The sequence below is a fragment of the Schistocerca cancellata genome, chromosome 5, assembly GCF_023864275.1.
Source record: "Schistocerca cancellata isolate TAMUIC-IGC-003103 chromosome 5, iqSchCanc2.1, whole genome shotgun sequence".
Classification (NCBI taxonomy): Eukaryota; Metazoa; Arthropoda; class Insecta; order Orthoptera; family Acrididae; genus Schistocerca; species Schistocerca cancellata.
In genome coordinates, this window is record NC_064630.1 from 35,477,682 (window position 1) to 35,496,091 (window position 18,410).

Consider the following 18,410-nt stretch of genomic DNA (forward strand, 5'->3'; position numbering starts at 1 on the left):
CTCAGAGCCATTTGAACCATTTGATGACTGCACAACACAAGTCTTCACTCCTCGCCTGGGCCCGTCAACACCAGCATTGGACTGTTGATGACTGAAAACATGTTGCCTGGTCGGACGAATCTCGTTTCAAATTGTATCGAGTGCATGGACGTGTACGGCTATGGAGGAGGAGGAGGAGGAGGAGATTAGTGTTTAACGTCCCATCGACAACGAGGTCATTAGAGACGGAGCGCAAGCTCGGGTGAGGGAAGGACGGGGAAGGAAATCGGCCGTGCCCTTTCAAAGGAACCATCCCGGCATTTGCCTGAAGCGATTTAGGGAAATTACGGAAAACCTAAATACGGCTATGGAGACAACCTCATGAATCCATGGAGCCTGCATGTCAGCAGGGGACTGTTCTAGCTGGCGGAGACTCTGTAATAGTCTGGGGCGTGTGCGGTTGGAGTGACATGGGACCCCTGATACGTCTAGATGCTACTCTGATAGGTGACACGCACTTAAGCATGCTGTCTGATGATCTGCATCCATTCATGTCCATTGAGTGTTCCGACGCACTTGGGCCATTCCAGCAGGACAATGCGACACACATCACGTCCAAAATTGCTACAGAGTGGCTCCAGGAACATTATTATGGCTTTAAACACTTCCGCTGCTTACCAAACTCTTCTGATTTGAACATTATTGAGCCTTTCTGGGATGCCGTCCAACGTGCTGTTCAGAAAAAATCTCCACCCCCTCCTACTCTTACAGATTGAAGGACAACCCCTCAGGATTCATGGTGCCAATTCCCTCCAGCACTACTTCAGACACTAGTCAGGTCTACGCCACGTCGTGTTCCGGCACTTCTACGTTACCATGTGGGCCCTACACGATATCGGGCAGGTGTACCATTTTCTTTGACTCTTCAGTGTATATGCATTTCTTAGTTATATTCTACACCTCGTCAATAGAAGACGGATATTATCACCCGCCGGTCATCTACAGTTCTGCAAACAAGAGTAAAGAGTACTCCCCCCCCCCCCCCCCCTCTCAAGCCATCGTGTTATTAATGCTGTTACTGTATCAAGGAATTATTTGCCTTGGAATATTAGCTCGTGATTTTTTTCGACCTTAAACCACAATTATTTATTAGTTATTCATTGCTGCTACACACACGGGACTGCTGCGGTCAAATGCGGTGAAGTTTACGGCTGGGGTGAAGCTGACTGAAGAGTGTTCAATAGTTACATATTTGTGATGAAAATTCCTTGATTTCAGTTATTTCATACAGCGTTCGAAGTATCTTAATCTTGGCAGCAGCTAAATGTACAGTATTCCGAACCGTAATCTGAATATTGATCGTTTTCAGAACGGCCAATGTTTCGAACATTTTTAATGAACTATACGTTTTGTTTGTCTGGCTGACATAAAACAACTCACGTGTCTCCGTCGTTAGTATGTGATGATCTGGCTCTTCACAACGACAATTAGAGCAATAACAAAATTTAATCTATTATACTTGCCTATTTATAGACACATGAATAAAACCTTGCAAATTCTTGGTGGAATGGGGAAGAAGTGGACCTTTTTTTTCGATCTGCTTTTGTATGAACCAACTTTCGTAAATGGGCCAAGAATGTAACCTAATAAATGAAGTAAAAAAATCTGACACAGTGTATGTACCAAGGACTGTCTATAACACTCTAGTGGTGGAGTGAGCAACGCTTATGAATTTAGCAGGTGGGTCGGAGTTCTGTTTGTTCCGCCATACAGCTGAGGTCGTAAGAGTTGTCAGTGTATATGTACAAATGCAAATCGAGTGAATTGAAGAAATATAGCCTCCATGTTTTAGAGCTATCTCTGACAGAATTTTTAAATAGAAAAATAAGTATTAACAAGGCTAGCCGAGAGTATAAGAAGAAACCCTGATAAACAGAGTTCACGGTCGGCATGGTGAAACACAAGATGTTCAGCGAGTTTTTAGTGCTCAGCTAGAAGAAGGTGAGTTTCTTAGGAAATAGACTAAGGAAATCTGTGATCACACTTTCATGGCCTTAAACTTTCTTTGTGTGTCGCTCTGAAATTAGTATTAAAATTTAATTATTATGTCAAATTTATTTTAAGTTACTGATAAAATTACAGAACAAATAGTCATCCTGAAGTCGTAAACAATCCACAATTAACACATAACAGATAATCTGTTATTCCTTTTTTTTAATTTTACGATCTGTTTCAGAAAAAGGCAATAAAGACCAAACATTTGATTATTACAGCGCAATACCCTTGCTCTGAAAGCAAAACCAATGTATTAATATTACTGGTTTCAAATATATGTAAGTTTAAACTACAAAACCTGTCACCTTCATTCCATTTGATGGTACTTAGAAACTAAAGCTGACCGAAAATTTTCATTTTTTTATTGTACGCATTTTTCTATAATGCTACTTATTGACAATGTTCAGAGAAATAACATTTCCGATGCAGTTCTCTAATGACTATTACAGTACTACTTAGTAAAGATATTTATCTACATACTACTTTAAATGCTCGCTACGTAAAGTCTCGGCCCTTCCATTTTCTATCATACTATGTTACACAGGGCTACATACGTTAACAATGGTATGAATAATTATTATTGCCTTTTGCGTAACGAATTTAAAATTAATAACTGGAGTGAAGAGTTTGACAGAGCACTGAAAGACCTGAGTCGAGACAAGGCCCCCGGAGTAGACAACATTCCATTGGAACTACTGACGGCCTTGGGAGAGCCAGTACTGACAAAACTCTACCATCTGGTGAGCAAGATGTATGAAACAGTCGAAATACCCTCAGACTTCAAGAAGAATATAATAATTCCAATCCCAAAGAAAGCAGGTGTTGACAGATGTGAAAATTACCGAACAATCAGTTTAATAACCCACAGCTGCAAAATACTAACACGAATTCTTTACAGACGAATGGAAAAACTGGTAGAAGCCGATCTCGGGGAAGATCAGTTTGGATTCCGTAGAAATACTGGAACACGTGAGGCAATACTGACCTTACGACTTATCTTAGAAGAAAGATCAAGGAAAGGCAAACCTACGTTTCTAGCATTTGTAGACTTAGAGAAAGCTTTTGACAATGTTGACTGGAATACTCTCTTTCAAATTCTAAAGGTGGCAGGGGTAAAATACAGGGAGCGAAAGGCTATTTATAATTTGTACAGAAACCAGATGGCAGTTATAAGAGTCGAAGGACATGAAAGGGAAGCAGTTGTTGGGAAGGGAGTTAGACAGGGTTGTAGCCTCTCCCCGATGTTATTCAATCTGTATATTGAGCAAGCAGTAAAGGAAACAAAAGAAAAATTCGGACTAGGTATTAAAATCCATGTAGAAGAAATAAAAACTTTGAGGTTCGCCGATGACATTGTAATTCTGTCAGAGACAGCAAAGGAGTTGGAAGAGCAGTTGAATGGAATGGACAGCGTCTTGGAAGGAGGATATAAGATGAACATCAACAAAAGCAAAACGAGGATAATGGAATGTAGTCGAATTAAGTCGGGTGATGCTGATGGAATTAGATTAGGAAATGAGACACTTACAGTAGTAAAGGAGTTTTGCTATTTGGGGAGCAAAATAACTGATGATGGTCGAAGTAGAGAGGATATAAAATGTAGATTGGCAATGGCAAGGAAAGTGTTTGTGAAGAAGAGAAATTTGTTAACATCGAGTATAGATTTAAGAGTCAGGAAGTCATTTCTGGAAGTATTTGTATGGATTGTAGCCATGTATGGAAGTGAAACATGGACGATAAATAGTGTGGACAAGAAGAGAATAGAAGCTTTCGAAATGTGGTGCTACAGAAGAATGCTGAAGATTAGATGGGTAGATCACATAACTAATGAGGAAGTATTGAATAGGATTGGGGAGAAGAGAAGTTTGTGGCACAACTTGACCAGAAGAAGGGATCGGTTGGTAGGACATGTTCTGAGGCATCAAGGGATCACCAATTTAGTATTGGAGGGCGGCGTGGGGGGTAAAAATCGTAGGGGGAGACCAAGAGATGAATACACTAAGCAGCCCGCATCTCGTGGTCGTGCGGTAGCGTTCTCGCTTCCCACGCCCGGGTTCCCGGGTTCGATTCCCGGCGGGGTCAGGGATTTTCTCTGCCTCGTGATGGCTGGGTGTTGTGTGCTGTCCTTAGGTTGGTTATGTTTAAGTAGTTCTAAGTTCTAGGGGACTGAAGACCGTAGCAGTTAAGTCCCATAGTGCTCAGAGCCATTTGAACCATTTTTGAATACACTAAGCAGATTCAGAAGGATGTAGGTTGCAGTAGGTACTGGGAGATGAGGAAGGTTGCACAGGATAGAGTAGCATGGAGAGCTGCATCAAACCAGTCTCAGGACTGAAGTCCACAACAACAACTGGAGTGTAAGCCTACATCAACAACAATTCCCATCAGATTTGCGGCACTAGTACAGTATTTCGGGAGTCCGGAAAGCCTTGAAGAGGCTATTGAGTCCAAACGTAGTGATTTCGAAATTTCCTTAAAACTGTATCCTTACGCTGTGTCCAGTTTCAAAAAAATCTGGGGATTGAGTGGCAATGAAAAAGCGGTTTACTACAGACATTGTGCATTGTGCAAGTGAGCTCTGACACTAAAAAGGAACACTGGTGTTACAAAATTTGCACACTCCTCAAATACTTTCCATTACCGACGATCGCCTTCTACGTAGGATATGCGAGGGCTGTCCAGAAATTAATGCACCGCATTTTTTTCTTGAACAATTCTTTATTGAAAATAATGAGAACTACACACACGAAAGAATGATGTTTTATCTACACAGCCTATGTTTCCACGTAATCCCCATCCCGTCCTTTGGCCTTCCTCCAGCGCGAAACTAGGGCGTGTATGCCCTGTTGGTAGCAATCCTTGTCCTGGTGGCGGAGTCAGTGCTTCTCTATGTCCATCAGCTCCTCATTGTCCCCAAAATACCTTCCACGAATGGCATCCTTTAATGGCCCAAACAAGTGAAAGTCCGACGGGGCTAGGTCAGGTGTGACAGCCGTGGATGGTCTCCCCGACCGCTGCAAATCGTGGAGCTCCGCCGAACCGCCTTCCGAACACCTCACCCCCGTGTGCCCAGCGACTAACTGTACTTCTGTCGACAGCGACTGACTATACTTCTGTCGACAGCAGATACTCCACAGTCTTTGCATAAGCGTTTGTGAATATTCCCCACAGTTTCTTTCTCTGCAGTGACAAATTCAACGACGGCACGCCACTCGTAACGTACATCACCTACAGACGTCATTTTGAAACTGTCCTGCAGCTACGCTATCTGTCGGAAGTGACGGAAACTTGGCGCGCTCACTCGGGAGACTTCAAATAACACATACGTAACGTTTCGCATTCGTAACACTGTTTTCTGCAGCGAAAAAAACAATGCGGTGCATTACTTTCTGGGCAAGCCTCGTATTTCAATCTATAAACGCCTGAATTCATTCCTTCCCTCAGCAGGTCGTTTACCGTGAGTATGTCCACTCTCTTTGTCTACCGCTGGGTCGTGAGAACACATCTTGAGTAAGCTGACCTTTCGCTTCCCTGAAATTAGTCGATTTTTTATAAAACTTGTCTCAGCATGATAACCCGGTTAAAAGGGGTAATCTGTTGCGCAAAAATACGCTATAAAAACTCGTTCGCTAGGAAAGCGAACAGTGTCATTTATTATGTTTCCAATTTGTAAGCACATCGAACAGAAATTTAGTCTCAGGCAGGAGACGTCAGAGCAGCACCGTATAACAGCGTCTCTGGCCACCAGGACCTCAGTTGGGCGAAGAACAGATTCCACAGGTCTCTCCAGGCACATTACACCCAGGTTAAGGCACTCAATGGTCATTACATTTCACAGAGTTATAAAATTGCGAGGCTGTCGATTGCTACCATTGAAGAGATAAGGAACCAGATTAAAAACCTTAAGAATGGTAAAAGTCCAGGTGAGGACGGTATTCCTGCTGAACTTCTCAAGGCTGGAGACGAAATCCTCTGTTTCAAAATCCACAAGCTAATCGAGCAAATTTGGGTAAAACATGAAATACCAGAGGAATGGAAGGTAGCTGTGATATGCCCCATATATATATAAAAAGAAAGACAAATCCGTATGTGACAACTACAGGGGCATAGCGCTACTCAACACCTGTTATAAGATCTTCTCCAACTGCCTATTAGAACGAATAAAACCTATAGCGACAGACATAATTGGAGAATACCAAGGAGGTTTTCAGGCAGGGCGATCAACCACGGACCAGGTTTTTGTCCTAAAACAGGTCTGTGAAAAAATGTACGAATACGGACGAGAGAGACATCTCCTGTTTGTAGACTTCAAGAAGGCTTACGACAGTATACATAGAGCTAGCCTGATTAGAACTATGACAGAGTTTGGTATACCAAAGAAGTTGGTCAAACTGGTAGAGGTATGCCTAAATGACGCAAAACTTAAGGTTAAGGTAGGCAATCAAATGAGAGAAAGCTTCCAAGTTGTAACAGGATTACGCCAAGGAGATGGGCTATCACCTGTCCTCTTCAACCTGGCACTTGAGAAGGTAATGCGGGATTTCAACAAAGAAAACATCAAGGGCATTCAAATTGGTAATGAACACATTACGTATGTGGCCTATGCAGACGACATTGCACTATTAGCATGCACACAAGAAATCTGAAGAGAAGTATCCAGACCTTGGAGTTATTGGCAGTTAGGATCGGTCTACAAATTAGCTCTGAAAAGACAGAGTATATGACCATAGGAAGAAAGATCCAGAACTCTCAAGATTTAATTGTGAACAACACCAGGTACAAACATGTGAAAGAGTTCAAATACCTTGGATCGTTTTTTACAGAAGTAACATCAACTGAAGCAGAGATAAAAGCACGACTGCAGGCGGGAAACAGATACTATCACTCTCTAGACCCTATATTAAAATGTAGAAGTGTCTCGCAACAACTAAAGCTGCGGTTGTATAAGACATTAATAATGCCAGTAGTACTTTATGGTTCTCAAACCTGGAGCACTCGAAAACAAGACCTTAAGCGGCTGCTAACATTTGAAAGGAAAGTCCTCAGGAAAATATTTGGACCAGTCAGAGATCAGACTACTGGAGAATGGAGAAGACGCCATAACACTGAATTAGAAGAGCTGTACAAGGAGCCTAACATCTTGGGAGTGATGAGAAGCAAAAGACTGCAATGGGCTGGACACGTTGTTAGAATGGAGGCAACAAGATGGCCCAAAATCACAATGGACTGGATCCCGTCAGGCAGCAGACCAGTGGGAAGACCTAGAAAGAGGTGGATCGATGGAGTGAGAGAAGACCTGTCGCAGCTGGGAGTCACGGAAAACTGGAGACAGATAGCAGAAGACAGACACGGATGGAGAGCTCTAACTGTGGTGGCGCGCGGTCCTCTGGGCCTGATCGCGTGAGGAAGAATGAAGAAGAAGTCGATTGCTACTTTCCGTAAGCTGTCCTATATGTTCTCAGAGGTTTTCTATGGGATTAACATCGTGTGATTAAATGGGCTAACCGAAGTGGGACTGGGTGCCAGAGTGTTGGAATGAGTCCACCCCAGTCAACACGGATGACAGGAGTGTCCATAGCATACAGGTCACGAAGCAGAAGAGAACACTAAGGTCACAGAGAACATTTAAACAAACATCGTGGTCCATTATTCACGGTAACCTGAATGACTGGGTCTACACCATGGCACGAGAAACGCACCCAAAACATCACAACCGGCCCGAAGCACGAACTTCGCACAACGCGGGAGAAAAGCTTCATTGGGCCATCGGTGCACCCGATGACTCGCGTCATTTGAAAAGAGCCAGAGTCGTCGGTGGACATTACACGTCACCAGCCAGGTGTTGTTTTGTATTTGTGTTGTGCGACGTTCAGCTACACGTGCTGCTCTGGGCATGGCCTTTCGCGAGGCAGCCGACTCTGTCAGCCCGCTGAACTGAGTGTTCGCTCGCAAACTGATTGAGACCTTCATTCGCTGACTGCAGTAATTCCTGTCGGGTTTGGAAACGACCGCCACTGACAAGGCGTTACACTAGTCTTCGGTAGGTCGGGCAGTTTCGCTCACGGAGCAGTCACGGGCACACAGGAACACGACAGCACCTTTCATTCTATTCCGTCACGGCTCCGCGTTGCATGTCTTAGTGCGCCGATTCCATACGGCCGAATGATACAGAGGCAGCACTTCACTGCTACGTCTTAACGGTCGTCGGTGGGGTGTTAAATGACCACCGGAGCGAGTTCTGCATTATGTACAGCACTCCAAAGAAACAAGAGCGTTTTTATTAAGGTGTTAATGATATTTTTGGGTGTGAATTAGCCGCGCGGGATTAGCCGAGCGGTCTCAGGCGCTGCAGTTATGGACTGTGTGGCTGGTCCCGGCGGAGGTTCGAGTCCTCCCTCGAGCATGGGTGTATGTGTTTGTCCTTAGGATAATCTAGGTTAAGTAGTCTGTAAGCTTAGGGACTGATGACCTTAGCAGTTAAGGCCCATAAGATTTCACACACATCTTTTTGGTGTGAGTTAATGTCTGAAAAGCTGATGTCGAAGGCCTACATACATCAGGTAAAATGGCTTCTCCATAATGACTCGAGGGTTTCCTGCGTCCCAGATCCTGCAATTTTCTTTATTCACGAAACCCCTCAACAAAAGGCACTCCCCGTCAGTGAACATTACTTACTTGATGAAACTGTTTCTCACACTTTGTTTCACAAGTAGGCAATGGGCAAATTGTAGATGCTTTCAGTGATCAATTGGCTTCAGTTGTTGTGTCAGTTGGATTCTACAGGGCCAAAGAAGCAGATCTTCTTTCAGATTCGTCCTACGCTCGTTCTGCGAATATCAAGTTGCTGATAACATCGGCTAATAGATGTAACCGGACTTACAACAACATAATCGCTCACTGTGGCGATGTTTCCCGCTGGACGACTAATACGGCAACGTCCCGAGGGTTTAATGTCCAAATGCAAACCTGTTTTCTCAAATTTAGTGATCATTCTTCTCGCAGTCGACTTTTATTTGGTGAATTACTTTGATCAAACATTCCACGGAGTTCGTGGACAGTATCTACAAAGAATTCACCACATTAATAATAAGTTGGCACTATGACAGTATACTGTTCCGTAGAACAGCGCTCCACTATTAACTACAAAGAAAACGGATGACAACAGAGCAAGGTCCAGATCTGCCAACTTACTAGAACGGAAATGTCGGGCGTTTCAAAAGCTCTGTTCCTTATTAGACGGACAACCTTCATATATGTTGGTTGTATGGATACTATGTGCTTACGTTTACAGGGTGCTTAAGGTTGTTTATCAAGTGTGACATTATTTTGCTTTGTCACGTTTATGAGGTAACCGTGCAGCTGTCAAATTATCGATCTATCTTTGAGGAAAGTCGAACTCTACTTATGGTTCGCCGGCCGGAGTGGCCGAGCGGTTAAAGGCGCTACAGTCTGGAACCGCACGACCGCTACGGTCGCAGGTTCGAATCCTGCCTCGAGCATGGATGTGTGTGATGTCCTTAGGTTAGTTAGGTTTAAGTAGTTCTAAGTTCTAGGGGACTTATGACCACAGCAGTTCAGTCCCATAGTGCTCAGAGCCATTTGAACCAATCTACTTATGGTTCAAATGGCTCTGAGCACTATGGGACTTAACAACTTAGGTCATCAGTCCCCTAGAACTTAGAACTACTTAAACCTAACTAACCTAAGGACATCACACACATCCATGCCCGAGGCAGGATTCGAACCTGCGACCGTAGCAGCAGCGCGGTTCCGGACTGAAGCGCCTAGAACCGCTCGGCCACTCCGGCCGGCGATCTCTACTTATTTTAAACTTTAAGGCTGTCATTTGATCTGGTTATCTATGACCTGAGTAGAATTTCGTCGTGTTATATGTTCATTTTTTTGTTTAAAATATTACTTGGATTTTTTGTTTTTCTAAAGCTATTTTCTCTGCATGTTCTTATAGCCCTAAGATGTTTACTAAACCTCGATACATTGGTATCTGTCTTGTTTACATGTTCTTTGTGACGAGGGACGTTCCGAAAGATGTTTTCGTCTTTTTTTTTTCTTTTTGAAAGACAAGGTGCTACTCCAGGTGATGCAAACAAACGCCATATGAATGTACACCCTTAGCTGGTTCAGTGACGGAAGGGGCGCCAGCGGAGGAAGAGCGACGCAAAGGCAGAGCGGCAAAGACGAGATAGCAGTAGGAGAGCGGCACGCCCGAGGTTATTCGAATACAATTCACGATGGTCGCTGACGTGTACCGGCAACGCGGGCACCAACGCAAGTGTGTGCTGTTATGCGGTATGAATGGGCATGTGGGGCTATTGTGTCCGTCATCCACGAACGCCTGCAGACCATATAAGGCAGGGGCGGGCAGGAATTCTGCACGTGTGCGGTGCACATGCACGTGTGCAGTTAACAGGTGTTCTGCGTGCACACAGGGGCAAGCTGGCCACCCGCTTCTCACCCCTCCCCACCATACCGTCTCTCCGCTTCTTCCCCTGTAATGCGTTTTGTTTCCTGGCCTGCTTTATTAAGTGAAGGAATAAGGTTAGTAGGAGTGTTTGAAAGTAATCATGGTTTGAAAGAGTACCTATTACCTACGATACGTTTTGTTTAATTATCACAGGTGGAGTTTACAATACGTTTAATGTCTGGAACAAAATTTCTACATACATACAAACGCAAACAGTTACTTAAATTTTCATTACTGATGTTTGCTCTTAACCGAGAGTTATTAATTTTCATAACAGAAAAAAATCTCTCACAAAAGTATGTCGAGCCCAACATTGACTATCTTCATGGCTTCACGATGGAGACGAGGAAACTCTAGCTGTGGAAAGTCGTGATAAAGATCTATTACAGGTCTTGCCAAAAGGAACTTGTCTCTCAGACGAGAATTACACTGTAGATCTATTAATTGCATTTGCAAACTGAGATGAATATCATCTACAGAAACCATATTCTCTCGAGAACTATTCAAAACCTTGGGATAAGTAAGATATATCCCCAAATCGCTTGAGAAATTCCTCTTTTATTGCACTAAGAACGGCAACATACTGAAATTTATTATAATGGCGTTCAATATTAAACTTCCGCTCACCAGCGAGAATACTGTCACATATTATACATTTCCAATTTTCACGCTTTTCCACAGAGAACAAATGATTCTCCCATTCCTATTTAAAAGATGGCAAATCTCCAATTCTCCGTTTCCTTGATTCACTCTGCATTTTCCGGTTATTGAAATACAACGTTCACTACGTGGTGGTCGCTTCGCTTCAACGTCCGCAGCTTAGCCTGGTACTACACTGCCGCAACCTGCCGGCTGTCGCCACAGCCCCGGTCGACGCCTGCACGCGAGCAGCACACGTGCAGCGCTGTGCGCTCATGAGCCGCGTGCAACGTTTGCCCGCCCCTGGTATAAGGTAAAGAGGTCGTGCCTCGTCAAGCGATTGGTCGCTGATGTTGCGTGTTCAGAGAAGGAAGGCAGAGTGTGGAGGCTGGTCAAAGGTCAAAGTGGGCGTCCCTCCACTCTCGGGACGTCACTTCCAAACCAGTGGCGGAGGGGCGCGGGCTGTGCCGCAGTTCCCTGCACCGCAGGGCACCTAGTTTTACCAGAGTAGTCTTTTCGAACTGATTGCACACCAAGACAAATGCGTCAATGCGAGTGGCAACTATGTCGAAAAATAGTGCAAGGTGTGTAGTTCATGATGCCACGGTGTATTTCTTTTGGCGATAAAGTTTCCTTGCGGAAAGGAAAGACTAGACTTACTTTCGGAAAGTCCCTCGTACCTTGTGCTAACAAGGGAACATCCCCATCGCACCGCCCTCAGATTTAGTTATAAGTTGGCACAATGGATAGGCCTTGAAAAACTGAACACAGATCAATCGAGAAAACAGGAAGAAGTTGTGTGGAACTATGAAAAAATAAGCAAAATATACAAACTGGGTCGTCCATGCGTAAGATAGGCAATATTAAGGGCAATGTGAGGCGAGGAGCGCCGTGGTCCCGTGGTTAGCGTGAACAGTTGCGGAACGAGAGGTCCTTGGTTCAAATCTGCCCTCCACTGAAAATTTTGCTTTCTTTATTTTCGCAAAGTTATGATCTGTCCGTTCGTTCATTGACGTCTCTGTTCACTGTAATAAGTTTAGTGTCTGTGTTTTGCGACCGCACCGCAAAACTGTGTGATTAGTTGACGAAAGGACGTGCCTCTCCAATGGGAACCGAAAACATTTGATCGCAAGGTCATAGGTCAACCGATTCCTCCACAGGAAAACACGTCTGATATTTTGTATACAACACTGGTGACAGCATGTGCGTCACATGACAGGAATATGTTGTCGACCCACCTAACTTGTACACTTGGCGAATGGGTGAAAAGTTTCTTCTACCTTGCCCGATTTAGGTTTTCTTGTGGATGTAATAATCACTCCAAAAAAGTGATGAAAACATAAGAGTTTTTCACATAAACTGAAAATAAAAAGTTGAAATTTTCGGTCGAGGGCAGATTTGAACCAAGGACCTCACGTTCCGCAGCTGTTCACGCTAACCATGGGACCACCGAGATCCTCGCCTCACATTGCCCTTAATTTGCCTATCTTACGCATGGACGACCCAGTTTGTATATTTTGCTTATTTTTTCATAGTTCCACACAACTTCTTCCTGTTTTCTCGATCGATCTGTGTTCAGTTTTTCAAGGCCTATCCACTGTGCCAACTTATAACTAAATCTGAGAGGAGTGCGATTGGGAGGTTCCCTTGTAAGTCTCGGTCCTGTTTGTCCACACACCTTGTGCGGCAGTGGACGCCAGCAGCTGGGGCCAGCACTCACCTCTGTCCAGCCGGCGGCGTCGCCCCCCAGCTGCCACGCCTCCACTCGGTAGGCCAGCACGGGCACGCCGCCGCGCGCCTCGCACTTGGGCCACGTCAGCGTCAGCCAGTTGCGGCCCTGGTCGGACACCACCGGCTCCGCCGAGATCGCCACCGGCACATCTGCAAAACACCGAGTCCAGCACTTAGAAAACGCGCTGGTCACACTGCTGACACGAGCGCTGTGATACACACAATTATAGAATGAAATTTTCGCTCTGCAGCGGCCGACCGCAGTGGCCGAGCGGTTCTAGGCGCTCCAGTCTGGAACCGCGTGACCGCTACGGTCGCAGGTTCGAATCCTGCCTCGGGAATGGATGTGTGTGATATCCTTAGGTTAGTTAGGTTTAAGTAGTTCTAAGTTCTAGGAGACTGATGACCACAGCAGCTAAGTCCCATAGTGCTCAGAGCCATTTGAACCATTTCACTCTGCAGCGGAGTATGCGCTGATATGAAACTTCCTGGCAGATTAAAACTGTGTGCCGGGCCGAGGCGCTAAAGGCAAGGTCCCGAGTTCGAGTCTCGGCCAGGTACACAGTTGTAATCTGCCAGGAAGTTTCACACAGGTCGCACCAATATTCAACAAAGGTAGTAGGAGTAATCCACTAAATTACAAGCCCGTATCATTAACGTCGATATGCAGCAGGGTTTTGGAACATATATTGTGTTCGAACATTATGAATTACCTCGAAGAAAACTGTCTATTGACACACAGTCAACAAGGATTTAGGGAACTTCGTTCTTGTGAAACACAACTACCTCTTTACTCCATGAAGTGTTGAGTGCTATTGACAAGGGACTTAAAATTGATTCCGTATTTCTGGATTTCCGGAAGGCTTTTCATACTGTACCACACAAGCGGCTTCATAGTGAAATTGCGTGCTTATGCAATATCGTCTCAATTATGTGACTGGATTCGTGATTTCCTGTCAGAGACGTCACACTTCGTAGTAATTGACGGAAAGTCATCGAGTGAAACCGCAGTGATTTGTGGCATTCCCCGAGGTAGGGTTGTAGGCTCTTTGCTGCTCCTTATCTATATAATCGATTTGGGAGACAATCTGAGCAGCCATCTTAGGTTGTTTGCCGATGACGTTGTCGTTTATGGACTAGTAAAGTCATCACAAGATCAAAACAAATTGTAAAACGATTTATAAAAGATATCTGTATCGTGCGAAAATCGCAATTTACCCTAAATAACGAAAAGTCTGAGGTCATCTTCATGAGTGCTAAAAGGGATCCGTTAAACTTCGGTTACACGATAAATGAGCCAACTCTAAAGCCCGTATATTCAACTAAATACTTAGGAATTACAATAAGGAACAACTTAAATTGGAAGAAAAACATAGAAAATGTTGTGGGAAAGGTTAACCAAAGACTGCTTTTTATTGACAGTACACTTAGGAAATGTAACAGGTCTACTAAGGGACTGCCTACACTGCGCTTGTTCGTCCTCTCTTGCAATACTGTTGCGTGGTGTGGGATACTTATCAGATAGGATTGACGGAGTACATCGAAAAAGTTCAGAGAAGGGTAGCACGTTTTGTATTATCGTGAAACAGGGGAGAGAGTGTCACTGAAATGATACACGATTTGGGCTGGACATCATTAAAAACAAAGGCGTCTTTCGTTGCGGAGCAATCTTCTCACGAAATTTCAATCACCAACTTTCTTCTCCGAATGCGAAAATATTTTTTGACGCTGACCTACACAGAGAGAAACGATCGTCTTAATAAAATAAGGGAAATCAGAACTCGTACGGAAAGATATAGGTGATCGTTCCACGCGCTATACGAAATTGGAATAATAGAGAATTGTGACCGTGGTTCGATGAATCCTCTGCCATACACTTAAATGTGATTTGCAGAGTGTACATGTAGATGAAGATGCCGACATCAGGGTTCACTCTGCTGCTGAGTGAAAATCTCATTCTGGAAACATCCCTCAAGCTGCGGCAAGCCCACGTCTCCGGATATCCTTTCTTCTACGACTGCTAGTCTTGTAAGGTTCGCAGGACGGCATCTGTCAAGTTTGGAAGGTAAGAGACGAGGTCCCTTTAGTCAGCCATAGTGCCAGTAGAGTCAGTGTCGTCGTAACTGCCGTCTGCTTCACGTCTGCTGTGCAGCGAGCTACCATAATTTAAGTATTAACTGTATTTTTCTTACTTGTCACTTCTTCTTCCGTGTGTTTTTGCTTTTAGGAAGCTTTAATTGTCGAGCGCTATTAATAGTTCCATAGATTTCGTGTTTGTTTTGAATACAGTCAGAGAGAGTTCCTTTAGTCAACCATAGTGCCAGTAGTGCTAGTGTTTGTTTTCAATACAGTCCAGAGACAGGTAGTGCTATTTTCATTGTTTTCTACAAGAAGTGGCTAGCAACCACAGTTTAGTGAATAAACAGCCGCCTTTAGTGAATTAGCAGTCTAGTTAAAGGTTGATTAACTCTCTTCAGTAAATTGATTCCTTAGGATGGGTAGGATGTGTGACTGCTGTGTACGGACGCAGGAGGAGCTGGCCACTGTTCGCGAACAGCTGAGCGTGTTGATGGCCGCGGTCAGCCGTCTTCAGGCTGCTGCCTCGGAGTGTAGCGGCAGTGGGGAGTCTGGTGCGTCGCAAGGTACACCCCAGGTGTTACATGCTTCACCCACTGTCCCTGCTGTCGAGACATCTTCGCGGGTACTGGGCGCGGTTGGGCCACCCTCTCCCCAAGGGGAGTGGCGGGTTCAGCGGCGTTCGCGGCGCACGAGGCGGAGGGTCAATGTGGAGGCTGGCCGTGTGGCATCGCCCGCTCTGCCTGTGAGTGGACATGTGGCTGCTCGTTCAGCACGGTCCGAGCAGGCACACGGGGGGAGGGGTTTATTAGTTATTGCGAGCTCCAACGTTAGGCGGGTGATGGAGCCCCTTAGGGAAATAGCGAGAAGGTCGGGGAAGAAGGCCAGTGTTCACTCTGTCTGCTTGCCGGGGGGTCTCATCCGAGATGTGGAGGAGGCCCTACCGGCGGCGATAGAGAGCACTGGGTGCACCCGACTGCAAATTGTTGCTCATGTCGGCACCAATGACTCCTGCCGTCTGGGTTCAGAGGTCATCCTCAGTTCGTACAGGCGGTTGGCGGAATTGGTGAAGGCGGAAAGCCTCGCTCGCGAGGTGAAATCAGAGCTAACTATTTGTAGTATCGTTCCCAGAACCGATCGTGGTCCTCTGGTTTGGAGCCGAGTGGAAGGCTTAAACCAGAGGCTTAGACGATTCTGCGGAGATCTGGGGTGCAAATTTCTCGACCTCCGCTATCGGGTGGAGAAATGTAGGGTCCCCCTGAATAGCTCAGGCGTGCACTACACGCCGGAAGCGGCTGCAAGGGTAGCAGAGTACGTGTGGAGTGCACATGGGGTTTTTTTTAGGTTAGAGAATCCCCTCCCTAGGCCCGACAGGACGCCTCCTGAGACGCGGCAAGGTAGGAGTAGGCAAAATGCAACAGGAAATAACAATATTAATGTGCTAATAGTAAACTGCAGGAGCGTCTACAGAAAGGTCCCAGAACTGCTCTCATTAATAAACGGTCACAACGCCCATATAGTACTAGGGACAGAAAGTTGGCTGAAACCAGACGTAAACAGTAATGAAATCCTAAACTCAGATTGGAATGTATACCGCAGAGACAGGCTGGACAGTGAAGGGGGAGGCGTGTTTATAGCGATAAGAAGTGCAATAGTATCGAAGGAAATTGACGGAGATCCGAAATGTGAAATGATTTGGGTGAAGGTCACGGTTAAAGCAGGCTCAGACATGGTAATTGGATGTCTCTATAGGCCCCCTGGCTCAGCAGCTGTTGTGGCTGAGCACCTGAAGGATAATTTGAAAAATATTTCGAGTAGATTTCCCCACCATGTTATAGTTCTGGGTGGAGATTTTAATTTGCCGGATATAGACTGGGAGACTCAGACGTTCATAACGGGTGGCAGGGACAAAGAATCCAGTGAAATTTTTTTAAGTGCTTTATCTGAAAACTACCTTGAGCAGTTAAACAGAGAGCCGACTCGTGGCGATAACATATTAGACCTTCTGGTGACAAACAGACCCGAATCAGCGATCATAAAGCGGTTACGGCATCGATGATTTCAGCCGTAAATAGGAATATTAAAAAGGGTAGGAAGATTTTTCTGTTTAGAAAACGTGACAAAAAGCAGATTTCAGAGTACCTGTTGGCTCAACACAAAAGTTTTGTCTCAAGTACAGATAGTGTTGAGGATCAGTGGACAAAGTTAAAAACCGTCGTACAGAATGCGTTAGATGAGTATGTGCCAAGCAAGATCGTAAGAGATGGAAAAGAACCACCGTGGTACAACAACCGAGTTAGAAAACTGCTGCGGAAGCAATGGGAACTTCACAGCAAACATAAACATAGCCAAAGCCTTGCAGAATAACAAAAATTACGCGAAGCGAAATGTAGTGTGAGGAGGGCTATGCGAGAGGCGTTCAATGAATTCGAAAGTAAAGTTCTATGTACTGACTTGGCAGAAAATCCTAAGAAATTTTGGTCTTATGTCAAAGCGGTAGGTGGATCAAAACAAAATGTCCAGACACTCTGTGACCAAAATGGTACTGAAACAGAGGATGACACACTAAAGGCCGAAATACTAAATGTCTTTTTCCAAAGTTGTTTCACAGAGGAAGATTGCACTGTAGTTCCTTCTCGAGATTGTCGCACAGATGACAAAATGGTAGGTATCGAAATAGACGACAGAGGGATAGAGAAACAATTAAAATCGCTCAAAAGAGGAAAGGCCTCTGGACCTGATGGGATACCAGTTCAATTTTACACAGAGTATGCGAAGGAACTTGCCCCCCTTCTTGCAGCGGTTTACCGTAGGTCTCTAGAAGAGCGTAGTGTTCCAAAGGATTGGAAAAGGGCACAGGTCATCCCCGTTTTCAAGAAGGGACGTCGAACAGATGTGCAGAACTATAGACCTATATCTCTAACGTCGATCAGTTGTAGAATTTTGGAAGACGTATTGTGTTCGAGTATAATGACTTTTCTGGAGACTAGAAATCTACTCTGTAGGAATCAGCATGGGTTTCGAAAAAGACGGTCATGTGAAACCCATATCGCGCTATTCGTCCACGAGACTCAGAGGGCCATAGACACGGGTTCACAGGTAGATGCCGTGTTTCTTGACTTCCGCAAAGCGTTCGATACAGTTCCCCTTAGTCGTTTAATGAACAAAGTAAGAGCATATGGACTATCAGACCAATTGTGTGATTGGATTGAGGAGTTCCTAGATAACAGGACGCAGCATGTCATTCTCAATGGAGAGAAGTCCTCCGAAGCAAGAGTGATTTCAGGTGTGCCGCAGGGGAGTGTCATAGGACCGTTGCTATTCACAATACACATAAATGACCTGGTGGATGACATCGGAAGTTCACTGAGGCTTTTTGCAGATGATGCTGTGGTGTATCGAGAGGTTGTAACAATGGAAAATTGTACTGAAATGCAGGAGGATCTGC

General features: G+C 45.0%; 1 protein-coding gene across 1 annotated transcript in view; it reads right to left on the reverse strand.

Annotated features, from left to right (window-relative positions):
* LOC126188350 (titin homolog) overlaps positions 1-18,410 on the reverse strand; it is a 1,721,077-nt gene that overhangs the window by 921,705 nt on the left and 780,962 nt on the right. Inside the window, exon 31 of the mRNA XM_049929949.1 lies at positions 12,876-13,036. Within this exon, the coding sequence (XP_049785906.1) occupies positions 12,876-13,036 (161 nt within the window). The remainder of the gene's footprint in view (positions 1-12,875; positions 13,037-18,410) is intronic.